Source organism: Carassius carassius, chromosome 9 (genome assembly GCF_963082965.1).
Source record: "Carassius carassius chromosome 9, fCarCar2.1, whole genome shotgun sequence".
Classification (NCBI taxonomy): domain Eukaryota; kingdom Metazoa; phylum Chordata; class Actinopteri; order Cypriniformes; family Cyprinidae; genus Carassius; species Carassius carassius.
In genome coordinates this window covers 19,204,838-19,230,711 of record NC_081763.1, presented here as the reverse complement: position 1 = coordinate 19,230,711, position 25,874 = coordinate 19,204,838, and the positions used below count along the sequence as shown (strand labels likewise).

Sequence of the window (25,874 nt, the reverse complement as noted above, 5' to 3'; positions counted from 1 at the left end):
CATTCACTCGCTTTACTCATGCAAGTGCGTTTTTGGTGCTTCAAAGAATGATTTTTAAAGGAGTCTCTTATGCTGCAAGGGTGTATTTATTTGATGAAAAATACAGTAAAACAGTGCATACTGTGAAAGCGGTACAGCTTACATCTGACTGAATTCACTTTGGATGTAAAATTGACAATAAATAAATAAAGAGAGAATAAGCTTCACACATTTATTTTACATAATAAATTCTAGTACAGTACTACAAGAGTAATTATATGACGTTTTTGTTTGGATTTCTTTATTTCTTTATTTTAATCGGTTCAAATAATGATTAAAGTATTTGTCTTGTGGCTTTTAGTTAACTGTGTATTAGCTTGGAGAGTATCTACTAGTGGACTTCTAAACACTATCCATTTATGTAGTATGTACTATGTTGTATACTTTATAGTTTGTAGAAAGCAGAATGTCACCAGTGAGAGATCTGAATACACAGTATTCAAAAAACAGGCAAACAATCCCAAGTTTACACATCCGAAAGCATGCAACCAGAGGACACTTTCCTATCCCAAAGATGGCTTTGTTACTAGGTTAAAAATCAAGTAGCCTACAATTTCACTAATTTCACAGTCAAAATCACAACATTAAAAACTCACCATAAATACTACAAAATAATATAAATCGAATCAGTAAAATACAATAACCAATATCCAACCTGTGATAACTGGATATATAAAATATGACAAAACACATATCATAGCTGCTGTGCTCTGGACACAAGTGCAGTCTTTGTCTGTTCCGGCAATCTCAGGTGTGTGTGTTGAAATGTGACCTTCACAATTCATCCAGTCAATAGCAATGGACTTAGGGGAAGCAGATTCCTGGTCCAGACCACCTCTTCTTAAAATCCAGTAGTTTGATTCTTTAAAGAAATAAGTGTCTCCTACATACAAACAAAATGGTTTGAGGTCCGTTTGAGAAAAATGAAAACATTCAATAATAATCATTAAAAAAAAAACTTTTATGATAAAATAAATCTTACCATCTACAAATCCAATGATATCATCAGGGTGAGAGGGCATCCCCCAGATGGATGCTGGTTTGGGGTACCCTTCTTCCAGCTTCCTCTCTGCTCCCAACTCATCAAACCTCCAGTACTCTCCATCACTGAACAGGTACGTTTTCCCATTGTGTGGCCACACAAATACTGCCTCCACCCTCTCTGGAAGCCCTCCTGCAGAAGTGCGTAAACCCCATTCTGAAAGTGGTCGTGGGTACCCAGGGAGGGACACTGTGTCTCTAAATACCCAGTATTGATTACCTGAGAAAGGTATGAAAAAGTGTAAACATGAAGAATGAACATGCATTTATGTGTGTGTGTGTGTGTGTGTGTGTGTGTGTGTATAAATACCAATAAAGAAGAGAATATGTCCATCTCTTCTCTCATATACTGCATCAACTTTGGCTGTTTCTGGAGGCAAACCCATCCAGAAGCTGTGAATCGGAGCTGGAGTCAAGGATATTAATGAGCCTGAATGATGTACTCTCCAAAAGTTTGGACCTGATAAAAAGCGAGGATGGGGAAAAGGGAGAGGATGATAAACAATATTTTCTTTCACTTTTATAATTTTATAATAACTTTTTATCAGTATTTGTCTGGATATGTTGTGTTAGGATACCTTGAGAATCTTGTATCCTCTGATACTTTTACAGCCCACAAATGATAAAATTTAATAATATATTAACATTCACATTTTTCAGGTCAGTAATTAAAACAAACAAACAAAAAAAACTATACTTTTATTCAGCAAAGATGTAATTGATCAAAAGTGACAGTAAAGGCATTTATAACATTACAAAAGATTACTATTTCTAACAAATTGTGTTATTTTAAAGTTTCTATTCATCAAATAATCCTGAAAAAAGGTCTTACAGTTTCCACAAAATATTAAGCAGCACAACTGTTTCCAACACTGATAATAAAGAGAAATGTTTCTTGAGCAGCAAATCAGCATATTAGAATGATTTCTGAAGGGCGATGTGACTCTGAAGACTGGAGTAATGATGCTGAAAATTCAGCTTTGCCATCAATGGAATAAATTTTTTAAATAAACTAAAATATAAAACAATTATTTTACATTTAAATTTTTTTACTAGATTACAGTTTTGACTGTATTCACCACATCAGTTAAATGGGGCCTCGATGAGCATAAGAGACGTCATTCAAAAACATTCAAAAATCTTACTGATGGCAAACTTTTGAACACCAGTGTAAATCATACTTCATACCTCTAAAGAATAAAACCTCTCCTCTGATATTAGCGACTGCATCATAACCTCCCTGACAGCGATCAGCAGAGGCTGGTGGCCTAAAGAAAGAGAAACGCAGTTAAAAAATATAACAATCATTGTCAAACCTGTTGTGATCACAGTGTTACTCACTGATAGGGATGATTTGGAGGAGCTGGGGTCGAGGAGTGGGACAGATGAGTTGTGGGTGCAACAACAGATGGAGAAGGTTTAAAATCTTGTCTTTCTCCTGTATGGTAAACAGTCATGAGAAACAGTCCATCTATCTAGCTTATTTATTTATTTATCTATCCATTCATTCATTTATTTGCATATTAGGATTTACCATAAAGTGCCTGTATTCTCAGTCTGTCATCAAGGGATAAGGAGTAACTGCGCATGTCTCCCACAGGACCATGATAATAAGGATACATGATGGAGTCATTGGAGGATGAGTGAAACAGGCCTAAAGCATGACCAAACTCATGAACTGCGACTGTGAATAAATCTGTGGCACTGCTCCAATCTGTGGAATTGTAGATACATAAAACATTTAAAGCAATTTTTACCAATCTCCTGTTCTTTTATTTTTTCTATTAATATCTGTAGATAATGATGTCAGATCCACAAAGATCCACAAAACTATACAGCATTTAATTTACCTCCATAGCTCCAGCTCTCTCCATCATCAAAGTGTGTGTCACCAGCAAGATCTCCCTTTCCTGGGAAGAATGCATGTGCCAGATTGCCCCCCTTGCCATCAAAAGGATATCCATCCTCATGGTAGCTGCTGGCAAAGGTGATTTTGATGTCTATCTGTGGTGATGGGCCATATGGAGAAGGGTGGAAACGCAGAGGTGTGACATCACTCCATACTCGGAAGGCAGAGGTCAAAATGAGCCTCACCAGCCCTGGATGTAAAGTGGGAGACATGGAAGGAGAGGGAAACTCTTGCATGCTGAGGAAAAGAATAGAAAGATGTGGGATTATTGGACATAAATATTCTGGTTGAAGTCAATAAATAAAGGCTTCACTGTTAAATAAAAAAAAATTACGTTCATTAAGTAATATTTTGTTATTTGTTACTTTAACTATCAAAATCTACTTTTGGTCAACCAGCATAAAATCTTAGATGATACAATAAAAAAGCTACATGATGACTCTATGATGATGAGTTTATTGTCCTGTAAGTGTTCTGTCCATAAAACACTTGTGTATACTGATGGTGGACAGGTCACACACAATTTACACTAAAATAATACAATATGAAATATATAACATAAAATTGGACACAAAACCGCATAATGTACATTTCTGATCACAAAAATGAGGAGCAAAATTTTTTTTTATCAATTACAGTTTTCACTCAATATAAAATAACAGTTAACAATTATACCAGGTTTTTAATTGTAGTATTTTTTCTATAGTTACAAACGGTTTTATTTATTTATTTTTTACAATTTATGGAATATATTGCTGGAGACTTAAAGATCCTACCCCCAGGTGATGTCAGTCTTGTCCCAGCTCAGTCTTGACAGAGTGTTTCTTCTCTTCAGCTTCCATTTACCTCTTCTCTTTCCTTTCAACAGATCCTCAGAGCTGATGGTGTCCGGCAGAGAGCAGCGAGGTCTGGCCATCAGTTCTAAAGTGGCATGATCTAAAGTTTGACAAAAGGACAAGAGGAATCATCAGAGCTAGTGTCAGAAAGATCATGGTACATAAGCACTCTTAAGGGCATGCATCCATCTAGTTTAACCTGAAGTATTACAATACAAACAAGTGAGAAAAAACCAGTCACCTAGTTTGCCAGACTCTTCAATACCAGCAAAACACTGCATTTTACGGACAGCTTCTTCAATACCCTCCCTGGTCTGAAGTCGACCAGTTAGAGAGTCTGGAGATGATAAATAACCATATCGAATCAACCAGTCCTATGTAGACACACAAACAAAAATTCTCCAGTTATTAACGTAACCTTGGCTCCCTGACATAAGGGAAGAAGTGTTTCATATACACACTTATGGGGAAACTCCTGTTTACTCTGAAACTGAAGCCTGATTTGTACACGTTTGTGTAACTGCATGAACAAAAGGTGCTTTAATCCGACCAAAATGACTGATTTATTCACGTTTGTGTACCTGCATGAACAAATGGTGCTTCAACTTGATAAAAGGGGAGGAGTTGACTACTATATAAGTAGGACTGGAGAGAGTAAACTTGTTCTATGATTTTTAGAACCAAGCTGGACACATCCGGGATTGTTTTCCAAGCCTGAAACCAGATGGCCAGCAGTTCTAGTTTTTCAACTGGTAGGTTGCTGCATGAGGGTGGGGAACTGACTGTCATGGTTGTGATATGAGGAGAAATGCTCTTTTGAGTATGTGGGTCTGCTATCACATCTGTAATTTTGATGGGTGTACAAAGCTTCCATCGGACACAAGGCGGGGGAATGGAGAGCAGATGCAAGCTTTCTTTGAGGGAAGTCCGTCCTCAGCAAGACTTAAGGCCCTCCTTTTTCCTTTCTGAATACTGATCAGGACAGCTTCTGAGGCTCAGGATCCAGCGTCACATAGGCGGGTTTCCTGGCTATTGGGAAACGGGTACCGTTTCACCACCTGACAGCACTGTATTGTGGGGGGTGCTGGTGAGAGGAGCATTGATGGTGAACCACTCGTCTAAAAGATCGAGATTCCAGATCCCACCAAGCAAGGTATCTTTGCATCCTCCACAGCTTTGGTGAGGACTGTCTACACTGGGCCATGCAGGTTGAATTGAAGTGAAAGGGCCTGGGACATCACCGGGACATGCCCACTACTCTGTATCAGAAGCCATTAAAAACATGGAATCATCAGCGGCAACATCCTCCTTAGATCCACCGAAGGAAACCAAGCCGCTTACATCCAACAAGGGATGCTGATCCTCACATGTGAAGAACACAGGTGTATCGACGGCTGTGGGGAGAGTGAAGTATGCACGCCTTGTGCTGGCGTAAGATCACTTGAGCCCGATGGAACTCTGCTGCTCCGCTGTTTCTTCATCCGAGCCATCTTATAGAATAGCCGGCTCCTCCCCTTTTTGTGTACCTGCACAAAACAATTGTTTTGTGCAGGTACACAAACGTGAACAAATCAGACTTCAGTATCAGAGTAAACAGGAGTTTCCCCCCAAAAAACGTGTATACGCAACAGGAAGTACTGTTCGAAAGGAAACATACATTGTTTGATGCATAAAAATTAAAAAAATCTTATTCTAAAAGCACTGGAACACACAAACATGAAATTTAATGAAATTTCAAAGACTGTATATAGAGAGCTGTATAATCTATTTTTTTAATATATATATTTTAAAATCTACACAATTTGTTTAAGATTTGTTATGACAGCTTGTGTATTATTTACAGTTGTATTTGATGTTTATGACTGATTTAATTATACATCCAAAATCGATCAGAAAAGTTATTTTTATTTTATTTGTAATTTCATTGTTTTGTTTTAAACTATTTTAATGTTGAAATTTTATGAGCATGACCCTCAAATATTCCCCTGAAAATCAATTCCAGGCGACAAACATTGCCCCTTAAAAACATTTCTGATATTTATCTGCATGATCAACATTGCATACGACACACATGCAAATAATTTATACTTTAAAATACTTCAAAATGATTATTTTCATAGAGAGGATAGAGAGAATATTCTTACCACTCCTCGCGCGTACTGATCTGGCATCAGCGCAGGTCGCGCGCTCATAACACTGAGAAGCGCGGCGCCGATTATTGTGAGAACTGCGATCATGGTCATTCAATGTGATATTCACGGATTGTTCACGCTCTCAAAACTACCATATTAAGCGTAAACACGCAAAACTATTAACAGCGAATCACAAACATTTCCTTGAGCACAATTAAAAAAGCTGAAATCTGTTAAAATTAGGCATCTAGAACAACAACAACAAAAAGATTCTAAAGTCACCGAGTATTCTTCATCCACACAGTCACGCTTTGACCGCCGCTTCAGATTACTTCCCAAGAGGATGGGGGTTGTTTTGATCAATGCTGTCATGCACCTCTCTCTCTCTCTCTCTCTTTCTCTCTTTTCCCCTCAGTGGGAGCATCCGTCCAAATGTGTGACCTAATGAATGCACGTGCGACCCCTGATCATGGGTTGCTGTGTATGAATTACCATATGCCACATATATGGCCATTAAGTAAAACCAAAACAATATATTGCAGTCCAATTGTTCTGGTTAGAATTACTTTTAAAGAATGTAATAATTTTTTTCAAAAATGACAGTCAAGGCATAATGTTACAAAAGATGAAAATATAATAATATAATGAAAATGAATGTTTTTACACAAAAAATAAACAACTCAACTGGTTTTGAAAATTAATAACAATTATACATGCTTCTTGAGCAGCAAATCAGAATATTGGAATGATAATGTATCTCTGAAGATCTGTGCAATGACTGCTGAAAATTTCAGCTTTGCCACTTTGCCATCACAGAAATGAATTACATTTTGAAACACACACACACACACACACACACACACACACACACACACACACACACACACACACACACACACACACACACACACACACACACACACACACACACAGAGACACACGAAGTGGTATAAAAACATTTTTTCCCCATTTTCTATAATTATGTTGGAGGCATAAGACCCCCTGATAAGAGGAAAGGGTACTGTGCATTGTGTTCTGATAAAAATAGACAGGATGTTATGAGATTCAGTGTGGGTGAATGAATACAGGGAAACAATAATTGCATTAAATAAATAAACCATGCATGTTATGGATCCTCAAGATGTTTGTTCTCTTAATCATCATCAGGGCGTCCCTTTACTCAATCTTATCTTGCTGAGCTGACAAAACATGAAATCACTAGCATGTTTTCTCTTTATGTTTTTTTTTATTACCGTGCAAGCAGCACAACATCTCCCCAGCACAAACATCAGTAAGGTAACAAAGAAATGCCTATTCCTAGTTTATGTATATAGTTTATGAAACCAAATATACAGCACTACTCTGAATATTATATTACCACTCTTCTACTGCCATGTGATGGATGTTACCATGCTTTGTGTGAAGTGTTTAGGTTTGGTTCTCATTGAGCTCCTGCCCCTGGCTGAAGGAGTACTCTGCCTTCTGATGCATGATCAGTATGTTATTGGCGAAGTAGAAGCAGTCTGACCGCGTCTCAAAAGAGTGGCTGATCATGTCCTCAACTGAAATAATAGAACATAATCAACATTTTACACTTACACAAGCACCATTATGTTCATATGAATAGTTTTGTAGTAACACTTTCTATGAAGCCCGTATTTATAATATAAGGGTATTCTTAGAACATTATAATGAATGCATAATGCATTATAAAAATAAAAATAAAACTTATAATATGTATCTGATGAATATTCATAAGAACAGTTTTAATATATTTTCATATTTACTTATTTGTGGTTATAGCTTGTAAGAGTATGATGAATTATAATGCAATGAACATGTTGCATCCACTTTTTTAATTGATTATATTTATCTAGTTATAATGTATTATAAGTCTCATATCTTGCGATTTTTCTTATGCTACTTTACTTAAAGTGGTCAAAGACTACAAAGTAGTAGTAGTAGTAATAATAATAATAATAACAAAAACATGTTTCTCTCAAACAGCCATAAGATCAGATATCAGATCAGATGAATGTGTAATAGGACACATTTGCTTTGAACTATTTTTATTGTAATATCAGTTTTATTATTTTGATGGTACCCTTTAGACAGCGGTTGATTATTAACTCTGCAACTATATCAACTAGCAGTCATTGGAGTATTAGTATGTCTGCTACAGTAAATATATGCAAACACTTTATTTTGATTGTCAACCTACAAATAAAATGACAAAGTGTCTTTGCAAGTATGTCAGCTTATTCTACTAAACTAGATTCGACCATTCTTGAGCATACTAATACTCTAATGAGAGTTAGATGGCATGTAGTGGCCAAGTCGCTTATAGTTGATAGATTAAGGGGACCATGAAAATAAAATGTAACCATACAAAACATTGCATTTTTTTTCAGTTGGAGTATTAAGCTCACATCAATTAATTAACATTAGCTCCAAAGGAAACACTTAAATAACACTCAGCATCTAACCACTCACAAGCTGTAGTAAGATACTGTGCAGATCTTAAATAACCAATGTCAAGATATGTTACAGTCCATTATATTGTAAAATGAAGTAGATTTAATATGGTGTTCATTGTGTGTTATAAATAATCATACTCTTAAACTTATAACCACAAATACGTATGTATTACGATGTATTATAATTGTTGTTATGATTATTCATGAGTTGATATAACATATTATATGGTTTTTATAATGCATTATGCATTCATTATAATACCTTAAGAATACCCTTATAATGTATTATATATACGGGCTTCATAGAAAGTGTTAATTCAGTTTCGGGAAAATGCATTAATGTGAAATGCATTGTAAGTTTGTGTGTGTTACTCACTAGTGTGTGAATCCAGATCTGGTAAGCAGTAAATGTGTTCACAGGTATTTCTGCTGTATGGGATACAGAAACCGATCTCAAAGTCAAATGTCTTCAGCTGCAGATCCCTGAAGTAATGCCTCTCCATCAGCCAGAACTTGACTGCCTTACCACCCACTGTAAACTCAAGCCCGTTCAGAAGAGAGATTGCACATTATGCAAAGATGTTAATTAAGATTATAGTTACTGAATTGGATTAAAATTATCGATCTATTCTAAAGGCTCTAAAAGCATACATATATATATATGCTAATTCAGAATATTGATACATACTATAAGAGAGATTAAGGCTGAAGTACAAGACATTTTTGAAATGCTACTGCACATGATGTCCACTAGAGGTCAAATAACATGTTTGCTTTCTTTTACTGTCTATGTTTGCTCCTCAATATCATAAACACAGATCTCATTCACAATCTGAGACATCTTAACCAAGTTATGTTGGGTGACCATATATCCTCTTTTTCCCAGACATGTCCTCTTTTTGGACCTTGAAAAATGCAACCAGCCGCGATTTAAATCGCCCAAAATGTCTAGGATTTCTTGCTTTGGCTTTCTACAGTTGCCATTCATAATGTGCGTTTTTGTTTTAGAGATTAGTGATTTTGTATTAGAATTTGAAGAATGTGTCCAGTCCCGCCTGCTCCAGCAAACATTATAATATTGCATATAATTTTTGTGTATCAGGAGGCCGCTATCAATATGTAGAGAATATAATCTCTTTTGAATGAGCCCTCACTGTTTTTGCGATCATTCGCTCTGTTTAAAGGAAGATCAGATTTTATTAAATGAGCTCAGGATCTGTTAAGCAGCACATCCTCCAGCATGATCTGTCAGCCATCTCTCCTCTCAACCTGTGATCAATCAAATCTGAATCCTGCAGCTTGTGTTGGATGCAGGGTTGTCAAGTCCTCTGTTTTTTTTTTTTTGATGTAATTGGGCTACTTTTAAACTGTTGCCATGGTTTTATTTTCCCCCGTGGTTTAAAGGTTAAAGGTTTGAAATGTTGCATACATTACATTTGACTGAAATGCTTGTATTTAAACAATTTACATTCTATCTATGATAAAATTGTTTTAGATGTTACATTTTGGGAAGGACGCCCACCGGTAGAAAGCTTTTTAGCTGTGTTTATGATAAATATGATTAACAGTGACTGTAAAATATGAATATTAGGTATGGAAATTACATATTTTAAATTTTGAGAATGGCTTCCAGTCCAGCAGCGCCTCCTCTTCAGCTGCAAGTCCTCCTCCTGATATAAACCCATTCCAGACCTCCATGTCCCTCAGATCCACTCGGTCCTGGATTTCTGCCATTTCCTCCTCAACCTCATCAGCTTCATCTTCCTCCTCTGGTAATTTCCTGCTCCATTTCTTCCTCACTCTGTTGTTCTTTTACACCTTCACTGTCCATCTAAAATCTTTGCCTATAGAGTACTGTTTTTCCTGAAAGGTTTCTCTCAGGTTAACTAACACAGGCCCATCTGTTGGCTGGCACTCTCTGTGATAACCCTCAGCTCTTCTCTCATCAACTGTGTCTCAGTGACTCAAACAGATTAAGGCTTTCTCAAACAGCTAATCCAAGACAATCCTCAATTAAACACAGACACAGCAACTATGGCATCAATGAAAGGACAAAGGGACATTTTTGATAAACAGATAGTATAGAACAGTGATATAGTAGAATTAGGTTATGGAGAATAGTTAGTGATAAAGGAGAAAGAGATTTGCAGGACTGAAATTAATAAATAGATACGACAGAAAGTGTGGTGACAAAAGTGAGAATGAAGTCACAGTCTATCTCAACTGATTGGTTTTGACCTAAAAAATGCAAGTTACCATATACACTGATGTTCAAATGTTCAGTAAATTTTTGAAAGAAAGTAGTACTTTTATGACAAATGTTTTCAATTTCAAGTAAACAGGTTATAATGTATTCATAACATATATATTAAACATATATAATGTATGTTTTTGAGGTTTCAATTCATCAAAGAATCCAGAAAATATAAAGCAGCAGAGTTGTTTTCAGAACGGTTAATAATAATACATGTTTCTTGAGCACCAAATCATCATGTTTTCTGACGGATCGTGTGACACCGAAGACTGAAGTAATGGTTGCTGAAAAGTCAGGAATAAATTACATTTTGAAATATACTGAAATATTTTGAAATATAAAATATTTTTTACATTTAAAATTATATTATATAAAAAGGTTATTATAAATTCAAATAATATTTGACGATTTTACTGTTTTACTGTATTATTGTTTAAATAAATGCAGCCTTGCTAAAAAAAAGAGAGAAGAAAATCTGTATGTATGTGTCTGTATGTCAAAAGCTGTATATCCAATTCAAATCTATAGTATTTTGGAATAAATTCATCTATCACATCAGATCCACTATAGTACTTAAAGCAGCTGGTGGGCACACAAGAAACTTTTACTGACTTCTTCCTTTGTTCAGGGACTAATTATTACATTTCTGTTTGTGAAATGCCTTGTTCAATTTGAGTCTCGGTTGTTTCACTTTTATGTTAAAATAAATATTTTAAGAGGTCAAGAATCATTTATTGAAAATTTGCATAGTTAACAATGGGGAAAACTGGGCATGTCTCAGTGACAATTACAGGACATAAATAATCAAATGTTAAACATGAACTTACACAAAAAAGACATAAGTTGAGGGCACTAAGATATTAAAGTGTCAAACGCTTTTCCACAGGCAGAACAATAAACACAGAGCAATATAAGCAATAACAGAAACATATAAGGGTAGACAGTGTTAAGAGTATTTACACATGTTAAGAAAGTTGCTGGAAATGTGTCTGTGTATACATGTTTTTTCTGTCCTGGTGGGGACTAAAACCTGAATACACACAGTCACCGACTCATGGTGTCTCAGAGAATGTAAAAATGCCAAAAGTTTCCTGTGAGTGTTGGGTTTAGGTGTAGGTTTGGGGTAGGGCGATAGAAACACAGTATGTACAGGAGAAAAACCATTACACCTATGGGATGTCCCCATAAAACATGGAAACACAACATACGTAACATCTTTGTCACCTTGTCAAAGCATTACTCTGGTAAGTACATTTGGTGTCCTCGTTAGTGTGATGTGCATTTGGATAAATCTGAATGTTATATGAGTCAACAGGATGTGTTTTTTTTTCCACAGCAGCACTGATGGAGGGAAGAGGAGGAGCCACTGAACCACATCCTGCTTTACCCCAACCTCTCACCTCATCCCACTGTTGATATGGTGATCAAACTGTCATTTCCTCGAGTCACTTGAAAGCTTCAGCTATAGGGGTGATAAGTATCCCAGAAGGCATCACTGCACAAGCGAAGAAATCAGAGTGCACCAGGAAGAGACAACGTGATGAGCTCTGAACAGGTAGAGTTTATTTGTTTCTGTTCGTTGTGTTAACGAAATGAGAAGTTATACAGACGGAGCTTAGGTTCTCAAGGGTTCTCATTTATCCTTAGCATGTTCAGTACAGTGTGAATTTAATACCATTTTGTGACGTGTTGTGTCGCGTTCATGGTAGGCCTGGACTGTTTACTGTCAGATCAGTCAGATTAAATAATAATAAAAAAAACTGTTATTTAGCAGAAACTGGAAGTATTAGACATTCACAGGGTAAATTGCAACATTTGAAATGTTATTATGTTTTTGTTATAGAGAAGTATTTTCAAATGAATATATATATATATAAAACCTGCTACTGTTCAGCATCATTAAGATTTTTAAATAAAGTATTAATCAAGGTTTTGTGTGTGTGTGTGTTTGTATATATATATATATATATATATATATATATATATATATATATATATATATATATGTGTGTGTGTGTGTGTGTGTGTGTGTGTGTGTGTATAAAATATATAATTTTCATTAACATTAATACAATACACAATACAATACAATATTTATTTGTAGAGCACATTTAAAAACAACCAAAGTCGACCAAAGTGCTGCACAGAATAGAATAAAAAACAAAAAAATAAGATGGATAAAAAAAGACTAGTAAATTTTTTGAGTCTACATCTTGGCACGATGAGCAGACAGAGATCACAAGATCTCAATGTTCTTGAGGGGGTGTATGGACCGTAATGAAGTAAATTACAATAATCTAAGCGAGTTGGACAAAAGCATGGATCACAGTTTGGAAATGACTCTGTGATAATAAGGATTGTACTTTAGAAAGTTAACAGAGATGATAAAAACATGATTTTACATCAGCACTGATCTGTTTGTCAGATTTTAAGTTGATGATGATGATCAAACAGAACGCACAGATTTCTAGCACACTGAGTTTCATATGGGGCCAGAGAGCCACAGTCAACATCTAACACAATTTTCGTTAAAATTTAGAAAATTACTTGAGAGCCAAAGCTTAAATTCTTCTAGACAGGCCAACAGCGGTTGTAAGCTATTTTTATCATTGTGCTTTAAAAGAAAATACATCTGAGTATCATATATTAATCTCTACATAATATACCAATATTTCAAGTTGTATATAGATTTTATAATGAACAAATATGAATTAAAATGAATGTTAACTCCAAACAATTCAAAATGTTCATAGGTAAGTTCTTGGGTACAGGTACTTTTGCATTAATGAAATGAACATTATTATTATTATTGTGTGTCTGTGTGTTTTCATTTATGTTTTCCTGTAATGTTGTCATGTTGTCTGTACTCATGTCATCTCTTTTACAGAAGTCACAATGGAGATGACTCTGCTGTCCATCACAGTGTGGTTCACTCAGTTCCTCATTGCCTCAGCTCTTTATTTCAACACGCTGCCAGCAAACACCCAAAGCGACTACGCTGAAATCACACAAATAACTCCAGCAACAACAAAAACGAACCCAGAACCTGAGATCTTTATAAATGCAACATCTTCGTCACCTCTGACTGCAACAACACAGGACAGCATAACAAATTTACCCAGTGAAGTGCACACACTACCAAATATAACCCCAAATGTGACTCTCACACAGGAAACAGCATCCCTGCATCAAGACAACAGCACTAGTCCATCTCAAAATGACATGATGGATGATGGCGTGAGTATTGCTATGAGCCATGCGATTACAAATCATGCAACACTTTCCACTACTAGCTTTGCAAGACTGACGCCACAAAAGGACGACAGCAATGAAACAGGAACAATGTCAAGTATGAGTTACAGTTATGATGGGCACACTGATCAGACTGCAGACACCTTATCAGACTCAGTCAACAGTGTCTCGACAGCTCCCTGGAGACATTCGACAGAGAAAGAGGATGAGAGAACGAAGGCCGATGAAGGAAGTTATGAAACGAACTCCACCCAGGCCACATTTGCCAATACGAACGAGGAGTTGAGAGAAACACGAGGCACTGAGGGAACTTACAGTTTCTCAAGTGAACACAGAGAAGAACAACATTACGACACAGCAGTGAACACAACTGATGTAAGTGCTACAACAGCAACACGGAGTAACGAATGGTCACTTTCACAAAACACAGATGTTCCCACGACCACACCGACTTACACAACAGCACAAGACCAGACGGTTACAGATGTGCCTGAATATCACACCTCAACAGGTGGAGTAAAACACTCTACGACACCACAGAGTATACACAGGTTCACAAACTCTACAGAACCCACAGGAAGAGAAAACAGGACAGGAACAGACACACCCGGTGGTACCACCATCACCACCAAAAACAACATCTCTGTTATAACGGATGTCCTAACTGAAATCAGCCTAAATGCCACCACCAACAGAACAAACAAAACTGACACAGAAAACAAAGCGTGGCCTGCATGTTTGAACCCAAAACCAGAATCTCATTCTCGGCAATCCAGGCTGGTCTGCTTCATCACATTGTGGACTTTAGCAATGATTGCCACCATATTTCTGGGAATAACCATTTTCCTTTTGGTTCGTCTGTCTGTCTTCAAAAAAAAGATGAAGCGGAGAGTGAAAGGAGGTCAGAAGTGTGAGAAGGAGAGCCTCTGGGCCGACCCAAAAGCTTCAGTGCAGGAGAGAGTGGAGTTCTGGTACATCAATGGATCCACGCTGGAGGCCGATAGGAAAGAGAAGGACAGAAGGAAACAGAAGAGGATGAAGGGAAGAGGACAGGATCAGGATAACGAGGAGAACGGGCTGTGGATTCAGCCTAGAGTGACTGTCGATGATATAACAGAGTTCTGGTACGCAAACAGACGCATGAAGGAAGAGAGGATGCAGGACTTATAGTCATAAACTTTGAAAGACACCAAAGGAAACGATTTGACAGACTTTCAGGCTTGTGCTGAAAACACAAGGGGATTTTTATGGGATCTTTAATGGTCCTTCCTACATTAACCTTAAATTGTCCAAGGCTAAGCACTGTAAAAATAAATAAATAAATAAAAACAACAACAAAAAAGACAACCTCTAGGTTGATTGGACTATTGAATATACATAGACAAATCTGACGTTAAAAAGTGAATGAAACAGCGAGCTTATGCTGCAATCACATGCTATCGGAATTATTATAAATATGAGTTCCCTAGACATAAACAGCCTAAACAGAGTTGGGTGAGAGAACCAATGATATAGCGACTGTTAAGTTTTTTTTATTTTCACCAAAATATTTATATTTCTTTATCTAGCCGTTACACTAAAATTTATATTTATGTACATAAATATGGATACTTTTTATATTTTACACAGTGACAATAACCTTTTTTGTTTTAATCTAAATTCGAATTCAACAAGATGACGATCTAGATCACGCAGTGAATATACAACAGTGCAGATAATATTTATATGGTTGCCAACAAACGGGATGCTATATTTAATAAAAAATCCATTAGATATTGACTAACTATTTTCTATAAATTTTGCCTTTAGAAAAATTTCCCCGAAAAACAGGTGAGAATGAACCTACTATTTTCCACAATCTCTATTCTTTTCAACAACAAAGCACTTTTCGTGATAACTTCAGAAGAGGGAAGTAGGAAGTTTACGAGAGCAAATGAAGGCAGCATTACCAAGTCAAGTTTGGTGAAGAGGGTCCACCCAACAGGCAGATGAGCTCCGCTTAATTACTGATGATGCAATCGTTTGTATTTTTAGTCAAAGCATGTGGACTTATGATGACATAATATTTTTTTCACAATGAGAAATTTTAGCTCTATTTAGTGTTTTTTATTTTATTTTGTTGTTAAAGTTGTATTACATCTCAACTATTATAGTGTTCTCTGTGAAGTTCCTTCCATTTCACTGAGTATACAAACACACAACCTGTTTTGGTATGTAGATATAACTCTATATAACCTTTCAGTTTACTCAACAAATGTATACGCAAGTTAGACAAACTTATGCTGGGTACACACCAAAAGAGTTTTTACATCTTATAAGATTTTCCAAATGTGATAGACCACAAACATGAAGATAAAAAATCCTAGATTTAACTGTTTTGCTCCTATAGTGTGTGGTGTGCCATGATGGGACAAAGACAGCACACCACACACAAACAGATTTTCAACCAGAGTCTCAACTGTGACCACAGTAAATCTCGCAAAATCTCGCGAGACTTTAGAATAAGCATTGCAGACGATATGCAGGAAGAAATTGCAATGATGGTGTTTGGAATGATTTTGACAGAATATTCTCAGGGGAAATAAAAAAAAGGCTTTGGGTAAAGTCATGGAGAGGGCGGGGACATGGTCTGTACAAGTTACAGAGTGAGCTAGAGGTGAGCAATGGTCACAAAATCATATATATATATAATAGTTGTTCTCAGTTCTCTCTTGGTAAAGAGATCTTATTCTCTTTGAAATTGCCTCATTAAATAAACGTTAAATAATTGTTATCAGATCATACATCACTCTTTAAGAACGATCATCTTGCTTTCTGATTGGATATTGTTTCGTTTCATGTGATAATCTCCAGAGCGTGCGCACGTTTGTCCTCGGGATTCCCCCCACACTTCAGGATTTCTGCTCGTAAAAATTAAACATGTTGAATATTTACGATTCGTGATCAGGGCTGATCCGACGTTCTTCCGATCTGGTTCGGGCACTCTTAACACTTCTCACACCAAGAGAAAATCTGATAAGATCATTTGTAGAACCATGAAGATAATCGGGACAGCTAGGATTGTCGGCCCAAAATCAGCCCGATTATCTTTTGGTGTGTACCCAGTATAAGAATGCTCTACATCACTATTTCGTATTGATAATGGTAATCTTAAAGGGGTCATGTGATGCTTTTTTTATCATTATTTTGTGTATTTGGTGTAGCAGAATATGTTAACATGATTTAATGTTAAAAAAACACATTATTTTTCAAATACTGTACATTATTATAGGTCCGATCTATGCCTCTCTCAATCATGTTGTTTTCTACTAAGTCCCTAGTTCTGACAAGCACAGTCTGCTCTGATTGGCCAACTGACCAGTGCATTGTCATTGGCCGAACACTGCAAGCACTCATCGGAAATGTAATACCCTTTTCCATAATCGTGAGCTTCATCTTTCAAAATAAATGTAAAAACCGTTTATAATGTCCTTAGATTTACCATCAGTTCAAGCTCGAAAGAGGAACAGAGTGGTGTGACACATTGATGAAGCTCGTATGTGTTTTTGGTACACAAGCCACGGACGGTTAAGAAAGCTGACTCCACTGTGTGACCCCGTCTCTCTCTCTCTCTCTCTCTCTCACACACACACACACACACACGGCACGCAAAACTCCCAGTTTGAACATTCAATAGCAAATACTTAAACTAATAACAAAACATACTTACAGTAGCTGATTCAGAAGCGCCAGATTGTTGTAGCAAAGTCAGAATGACCTTCTCTCCTAGGTTCACAAAACGGTCATCCATAAAATGTGTTGCTGTTCTGTTTTAAGTAATCTTAAAGATTCCTAAATGCATCTACTCTCAGAAGGCCAAATAAAGTGCTTTCATCTAGAAACACACAGCATCTCCCTGACACGGCTGCTTCAACACTAACTGTGTTACTGGAACCAAGCCTTCTTTCTTAGCGTGAACATTTGGGCGGCATTATGCAAATCTTCCCACATAGTGACGTAGACATGTGGGCGTGTGTAAATGAGCTATTTAAGAGTCTTAAAGGAACACTCCGACTTTTTGGGACTTTAGCTTATTCACAGTATCCCCCAGAGTTAGATAAGTCCATACATACCTTTTTTATTTCTGTGCGTTCTGTAAGTGTTATTTGACGCACCCACCGCTAGCCTAGCTTAGCACAAAGACTGGATGTAAATGGATACTGGTAGCATAGTAATCCCAATAAGTGACAAAATAATGCAAACATTTTCCTATTTACATGTTGTGATCTGTATAGTCACAGCGTGTACAAATAACAAGGCTATATGAGACAGAGAGTATTTTAATCGTATAAATACTGGGAACTATATTCTCACTAGGCGTAGGAGCACAGCTAACGTTACTTGGGCTGAGTGATTAGCGCAGCACACGAGACCGTAAACAAAACAAACGTGACTAACTAGCTAGACGTGACTCGTGATCATGGCTTACTTTGAGGAATTGTCAGACTCAGAGGAATTTTACTGTGTATCAAACCAAGATCCAGAACCATGTAGTTTTGAGCCAGAATACACAGACGAGGAGTTACAAACTTTGGAAGCTGTATGACGAAGGGAGAATCAGAACGAACACGGACTGGTGGTGTAAATGTGGAACATGCCAACCTATGCCGACAGAAACCTAGTGCCTTTGTTGTAATGAATGGGACCGGGTATAGCCATCAATGTCAAGGCTTGATAACAATCAAAATATTTGCGTCACTACCACGGAAGATTTCTCTGCCCTAATACACCCGGCAGTTGTCTTTTTTCCCCATTGTGACAAGATCAACTGGAAGAAACGCCCCATGCCGAGTGAACCTAATGGTCAGCTATCCACCAAGTAAGTGATTTTGTTATAATGATCATTCATAGTTCAATGAAATTGTAGTATAGCCATTGCATACAGTGTGTCACAATAATAACAATAAAGGGGATACACGGACCCCCTATTCACGTAATAGTGTCACTACTAAGGTTATATTACATTAGCATGGCACTGTTACAGTATGGCTAATGTTAGTCATCTCAAAACATAACGGAACACTTACCGCAGCAACAGGTGATCCAGTTTGTCCTGTCTTTATTATCGATGGGATGGCTGTATCCTTTAGCACACGTTTCATGGTCCGTGTGGCAACTTGCATTTTTTCAAAATAGTCGTCTACAGTAAAATGTTCAGAGCAAACGAAATACTTCGTGATGGTGTTTACAGGTTTGTTTGGATCTATTTCCAGAGCAAGTAGCCATCGATTTATCAGGTCAGCGTTTTTGGTTGGAATTCTATGAAACATCATAGTAATACCTGGTCTCCTCTGTTTATTGTCGCAGTTCTTTACAATACAGCGATCATCCATGATTGTACACTATAAATCTACTATCTAGTAATTGCTGACTCTATTACTCCAACTCTGAGCGAACTCTCTTCTCCTCACCATGGCGCGTCTCGTGTGCTGCGCTAATCACTCCGCCCAAGTAACGTTAGCTGTGCTCCTACGCTAGTGAGAATATAGTTCCCAGTATTTATACGATTAAAAATGCTCTCTGTCTCATATAGCCTTGTTATTTGTACACGCTGTGACTATACAGATCACAACATGTAAATAGGAAAATGTTTGCATTATTTTGTCACTTATTGGGATTACTATGCTACCAGTATCCATTTACATCCAGTCTTTGTGCTAAGCTAGGCTAGCGGTGGGTGCGTCAAATAACACTTACAGAACGCACATAAATAAAAAAGGTATGTATGGACTTATCTAACTCTGGGGGATACTGTGAATAAGCTAAAGTCCCAAAAAGTCGGAGTGTTCCTTTAACTTTGATAAAGTATATCTCTTTGTATTTGAGACTTTAGTCTTTGCAACCTCAGGGATCTTATTTATGCACAATCAGCTTGTAACACTCCAAAGAGAAATGAAAACTTGAAGTCGCATCATATGGCCCCTTTAATTTAAAATATAGAGTATATAGGACTTATTGTTATAGGCCAATTTAATAAAAGCACAGTCTAATTAGTTTAGGTTAATACATAATTTTTCATAATACAAAGTATATTTTAAAAAGTCCTGAATCTGGTTGCCTCAAGTTTTCCACTTTTGCATTAAATGGATCAATCAGTGTCAATCAGTAAAATAACTCTTCCCAGACATCAGACAAGAAGACTGACGTGACTCCAGAATGATAAACTTCTCTTACTTGGAAAAGTGAAGGCCAGTCCACACCAACCACATACATTTTTTCTAAGCTGTTGAAATATTCAGAACTTTCTAGGTTATTTTTCAAAAATTTCCAATCACTGAACAAAATAAATAAAAATGCACAAATTTTTGAGAGTTACCATGAAATTAATTATAATATGCAGTTTTTAATATGCAGTTTCTTTTGATATGCTTTGAGCAAAGAGTACTGAATGAAGGACCATAATTTAAATGGCTATTCTGAATTTTTCAGTCCATGTATAGGCACACAATAACAGCTTGTGTTTCCACCATCACTTGGTCAGGACTTGCGGTAACTTGCCCAAGAAAAAATCTAGGAGCAGGAATCTTTGATAACACATTGTCTTAGGAAATCTTACAGTGCTGTCTTGCACTTGTAAAGATTATCATGTGAAATAAACTGAAGCAAAATAAATATTGATTCTGAGATGGTGTGAATCAATCATTTTGAAGATTTACTACAGATGATGCTGGTTTCTGTTGTGTTTTAGTGGTGCAAAAAAAGAAAAAGAGTGAGAGATAACGTCATGAAAAGGTGCCAATGTTCAGAAAGAGGAAATGATAGTAATAAGTGTTGTTTTCTGCTGAACTTAAACATCAACAGAAAGAAAAAAACCCTGCTTTTTTAATGTCTAGATATCATGCTCATGTTAAAATCCCCAAATGAACGTTTTTGAACCTACCTGATAGATGCAATAGGTAAAGTTACCAAATCCTATTTTCATTTTAGATACGTTATCATTTAGATTGTGAAACATGAAAGGACATGACAAACATCTCAGAACTGTTCAAGCAAACTTTAATTTAGACACACATTTTCACACCTCTGTTGTATTACCCTCCACCCAACAAAAACATACTCATACATGTACACATTCAAACACACACATGCAAGTACACAGGGCTTTAATAGCAAAGCTGTCCAGACAAAGCCACAAAAGTGTCAACACACCCTGCACAGAGCTTCCCCGAACCTGCCTTCTCTTTTTCTGCCTCAGATAATAATTCATACTACAACCAAGCACTTTCTGGGAGTTTTTTTTTTTTAATCTTTCGGCTGCAGCCTCACTCGGCCAGATGCAAGTAGTGATATGACATCTTCAGAGGGAGGAGAAATGAAAGAGGGCATGTAGGAGTTAGAGAGGAAGAGAAATTAACAGGATATAGGTGTGCTCTGCATGTGTGAGTGTGTAGATTTTCACATGTGCAGTTTGGTCTTGCTGGTCGGAGTACGCTGTGACTTTTCTCAGAGGCATGAAGGTAAGTGGCAATTGTACTTATTTATAAAGGGATCAGATGGTTTGTGGCTGCGACGTTGTATGATGCTTGAGGACAGGTAGACAAAAAGAAAGAAAAAAAAAACGTCACATGCAGCTTAGAGAAATATAAGCATCATGCTGGCACTCAAATTGCATTCTAGTACCTGTGGTAGATGTGCAATTAAATAACCTGAGGATGTACCTCTGTTCTGCCCGTCAAATAAAGTGTAGCTCTTCTGGTAGGTAAAGCAAAGCGCAAACAACCCCAATTTCACGAGGTTCCCAAGATCCCCAAGAAAGTTAATTTAGATCAAATTATTAGAATTAAATTCCACCTTGTTGCAAAAATAAATAAATATTATTAAGAATGGTAAATTATGTTTATATTCTCATTCAGAATAATTCGGAATATTTTCCGCAAAAAAAAATGGCTGCTGATTCAGCTTTGCCACCAAAGGAATAACATATTTTAAGATATAATAAAATAGAAAATGTTTTTCTACGACGTTACTGTTTTTACTCTATTTTTAATCAAATGAATGATCCCTAAAGAGACTTCTTTAAAAACACTACAAAAAATAACCAAAAACGAAATACAATTAATACGAAATGTATATCCTTGAGACAAATAGTCAAGAGTGATAACTGTTTTTGTCTAACTGTCTTTTTCTTCCGGTGTCTTTTTTACTGTCACAAGATTATTTCAAAGCTGAAATTGCCCATGCTACACTGAGAGAGACAGAGAAGGCGAAAGAGGAAGGAACAGGCCTGTGTAAAACTTTCCGGCCCAGATTCACGCAAGATAACCTCCGTAGAACACAACCACACAAAGAACACGTAAAAAAGATGAATTTCTTCTGTCAGTTGCTCAGAGTTTAAAGGTTTCTTTCATTTTTGATCACGTTCTCGAGGATCGATAGTGAATCTCCAAAGACAATATCAGCTCACCTGAGAAATTGTGTTGCACAGACACTGAAATTGTTATAGGAAACTTCTAGATCGAGTGACTTTTTCAGCCAGTATGCTCACCATGAGGCTTACTTTTAGCTATTTGCTTCTGTTCCTTGTTCTCGGACCCTGTTTCAAGTCCACTGATTCACAAGAGACAACGACAAATACAGATGCAATCCTCCCCACATCACAGAACAATTTCACTGTGGAGACAACTTTAAGTCCTGAAATCACCACACCTGAAAATACAATTACTCTAGCACAGACAGAAACGGATCTGGATACATCAGAAACCACACTTGTTAATCAAGTAAGCACCATGCAGGAACCAACATCTGAGAGTACTCAACCACTCAGTGCTGAGATCGAACAAACATCACAAATATCTGTTCCTGAAACTACAACTGTACAAACAGAGCAGACCACAGTGACCACCCCTACTGTGTATGTTAATGTGGAAACAACAGCGACTGAACAAATAACTTCAGATGCCCCAAGCACAAGTCATTATGAAACAACTGTTGCCTTCACTGAGTTAACCATTCCAGCAGAACGTCCTACAGATGAAATCACCACAGCAACTGTGGCCATGACCACTGAGTCAACAGTAGCCCTCAATCCCACATCCATCCTCGCCGAATCAACTGCAGACTGGACTGATCCTCCGTCCATCATCTCCAGCCCTGCGGACACCAGCACTACCAGTCTAACACCAACTTCTCAGCTCCCTCAAAATACTGCTGCACCCATGCACCCGCTCACGACTCTTGATGAAGAATCAGTCTCCACCTATTTCACCTCCATCATCCCCGCAATAAACGACAGCAGAGCCACTCCCATAGAAACCAACTGGATATTAATAATCATAGTGTGTGTGGCCGTTATTTTTCTGCTGTGTGTGGGCATGATTCTGTTCGTCCATTGGCGAAAGAAAAATGCCTCAAGGAATTTTCGGCCCCAAAGTAAATGGTCCAAGAAGAAAAAAGGGGGGGAGAATGACGCATGGGCGGGGCCTGTAAATCTGGAGGCGGGAGCTGAAAATGATGCTGAGGTACAGGAGGGTCTTCTTCCTAATAATGGGAAATCGGATGGAGATGATATGGTGCTCAGCACATTCACCACCCCAGATGGAGGAGACATGGCTAATGGTGGAGTGGGTGGGGACGGGACCAAAGAGGCTAAGAAATGGGAAGAGCAGGAGCCTTTTAAATTCATAGATGAGGATGTGAATGAAGACAAGACAACACTGGCAGAGAATGAGAAACAGAAAGGAGATGAAAAAAGTGAAGAGAAGGGGATGAATGGAGGAGAAACATTCTGTCTCACCACTGCTGTTTAAAAGTCTTCTGTTGACTAAATGAACATCAAGGGTTTAAGGGATTTAGTTTTTATATATTATCTGATGATCGCAATTCATTATCAGCAAAGGTGCAATGTATTATGATGCTCTAAAAAACCTACTTATTTTCCACAGTTGTTTTATACTTAAAAGTGCGGTAATATTAGTCAAATTTCCGCAAAATTTGGCCAGCAAAATATCTGTTGCCTAGTGTCAATACTGTACTGTAGTTGTGTGAAGCACAACTTCTATACACAGTTTGAACAGCAAGATTGTGTTCAGTTTTATCTCTTTCTTCCATTTTGTATCTTTGGGTTCGCATAAGAGCCACTTCATCCGGGACTTTGTCTCTTTCATTCCAACATAAGAAAACATTTCTGCATCTGAAATGGCATTTAGATTCATTTACACAGGCAGTTTAACGCAGCTTAGAGGGGACGCATTTAATAGCAGTTACAAGTGCATAAATAATGTTTTGTTTTAAATGTAAAACGTTGAATATTGATATTTGAAAAGATTTAAACCATGAAAATATAGCCTACTTGAAATGTGGAATTAAAAACCGCAAGTCACTGTTAATGAGCGAGTCATAGACATTAAATTTAAAAGGCCATTTAAAAGGTTGATTCTTTCAATAAGCCTGCACATTTCAATTAGGAGCTATAGCTAGTGGAGTACAAGTGAAAGTTGACAGAAATATTCAAACCCAGATTCTATTAAATATTAAAGTACAGGTTCTCATAAAAAATACTTAAGTACTCTAATATTATTTCGTTACATTACACCTCTGTGACTAATTGAACACATTGCAAAATTGCTGTGGGTAACTCTTTCACCCACGCAAATTTGCAGATTACATGGAATGCTATTGAAAATACTGGATTTCATCAGCAAAAACTTACTTTACCATACTTTAAGTAATGGTTGAATTAATTAAACTTAATCATTTATCCATTTCAAATGTTTGCTAGTGATGTAGATTTAAAAAGAAACAGTCTGGATCTTTAGATATATGTGTTTTTGTTTGTTTTGAGGTTGGATAGTGCACTAAAATTCACTGATTATGGCATACAATGTTGATGTTTAAAAAACCAGTTAACCTTTAGAACTTACATTCTGAGAATGAAGCTTTTTTTCTCTCCCTGTAAGTATAGAGATTTATGGCATAGCATATTAATCAATGATGGCAAAATATGCAATAAAATATTTATATTTTTAAATACAAACCGTTTCCATAGTCTTTTAAAAATATCATCTTTGCTGATTGTGCAGGAAAAACTGTGAAAGTCTGTTGTAAATGTCTCAGATTTCTACACTGTTAGTAGTATAACATTACAAAATATATCATATAACATTATCAAATTAACAAATAAAAAAACAAAACAAATAAGCATACATGCAAGAGGCAGGGGATGTGTAGAACTTTGAATGAAAAGCGTTAGTTTTCTGTGTAATTCTGCAGAACTTTCTGTCACATAAAAGGAAATAATTAAGGCACAAATCAGCACCAGAAAGCTGTGGCACTTTTAAAAGGCATGTACTTTGACCCTAACACATCAAGAGATTCAAGGATGATTGCAAACAAAATATTGCACTGGACTTAGCCAGCAATAGATCCACACCTACTCATCTAACTGAATTACAGAAAAATCAGCAGAAAGCAGCCCTAATCTTGGAAAGGAAGGGTGTACCAAACTGAAAGTAGAGATGTGTAAATGTCACTGATGGCTACAGGAAGGGTGCAAAGGTGGGGTAATTTTATCAGAAGAAAAATAATTTAAAAGCTATCAGACTCAATGGATTTTCTTAAACATTCAACAGAATTAATTATTTCTGACATAGTGGCACATAGTGTGAGATTCCAAACATGGAGACATTGTTAGCTATTGTTTAAAAACTCATGAACAGCAAAAACATCCATTCCCTCACGCAACAGGTTACATTTCACCTTCTTGAAATGATCTAAAAAGGTATATTCCACTGAATAAAATATTACAAATGACCACCAGATGGCGCTCATAACAAGATTCATTAAAAATTCTTACTGCAAATTTCACTGAACTTTAATCTCATTGCTGCCTGAGAGAAACGATTGCGGGGGGTGTAACATGACTGTGATTGATATTGATTGATATTTACACGAAATTAA

The 25,874-nt window shown here is 36.9% G+C and overlaps 3 protein-coding genes across 3 annotated transcripts; 2 read left to right on the top strand and 1 right to left on the bottom strand.

The window, feature by feature from the left end:
* Nucleotides 1-138: 138 nt before the first annotated feature.
* On the bottom strand, nt 139-6,748 carry mmp25a (matrix metallopeptidase 25a). Its single transcript, XM_059558211.1, has 10 exons — nt 5,970-6,748; nt 4,067-4,199; nt 3,766-3,925; nt 2,931-3,226; nt 2,615-2,794; nt 2,422-2,518; nt 2,269-2,348; nt 1,391-1,540; nt 1,022-1,300; nt 139-922 (listed from the first exon to the last, which is right to left on the bottom strand). Exons 1-10 carry the CDS (start codon nt 6,066-6,068, stop codon nt 666-668), a joined length of 1,731 nt encoding a protein of 576 aa, XP_059414194.1. The 5' UTR covers nt 6,069-6,748; the 3' UTR covers nt 139-665.
* Nucleotides 6,749-12,087: 5,339 nt separating this feature from the next.
* On the top strand, nt 12,088-15,402 carry si:ch73-248e21.5 (mucin-2). Its single transcript, XM_059558208.1, has 2 exons — nt 12,088-12,243; nt 13,576-15,402. The coding sequence occupies exon 2, from the start codon at nt 13,584-13,586 to the stop codon at nt 15,108-15,110; it is 1,527 nt and encodes a 508-aa protein (XP_059414191.1). The 5' UTR covers nt 12,088-12,243; nt 13,576-13,583; the 3' UTR covers nt 15,111-15,402.
* A 5,771-nt stretch (nt 15,403-21,173) lies between these two features.
* On the top strand, nt 21,174-24,951 carry si:ch73-248e21.7 (uncharacterized). The gene is made up of 2 exons (XM_059558213.1): nt 21,174-21,436; nt 22,133-24,951. Exon 2 carries the CDS (start codon nt 22,457-22,459, stop codon nt 23,723-23,725), a length of 1,269 nt encoding a protein of 422 aa, XP_059414196.1. The 5' UTR covers nt 21,174-21,436; nt 22,133-22,456; the 3' UTR covers nt 23,726-24,951.
* The last annotated feature ends 923 nt before the right edge of the window (nt 24,952-25,874 follow it).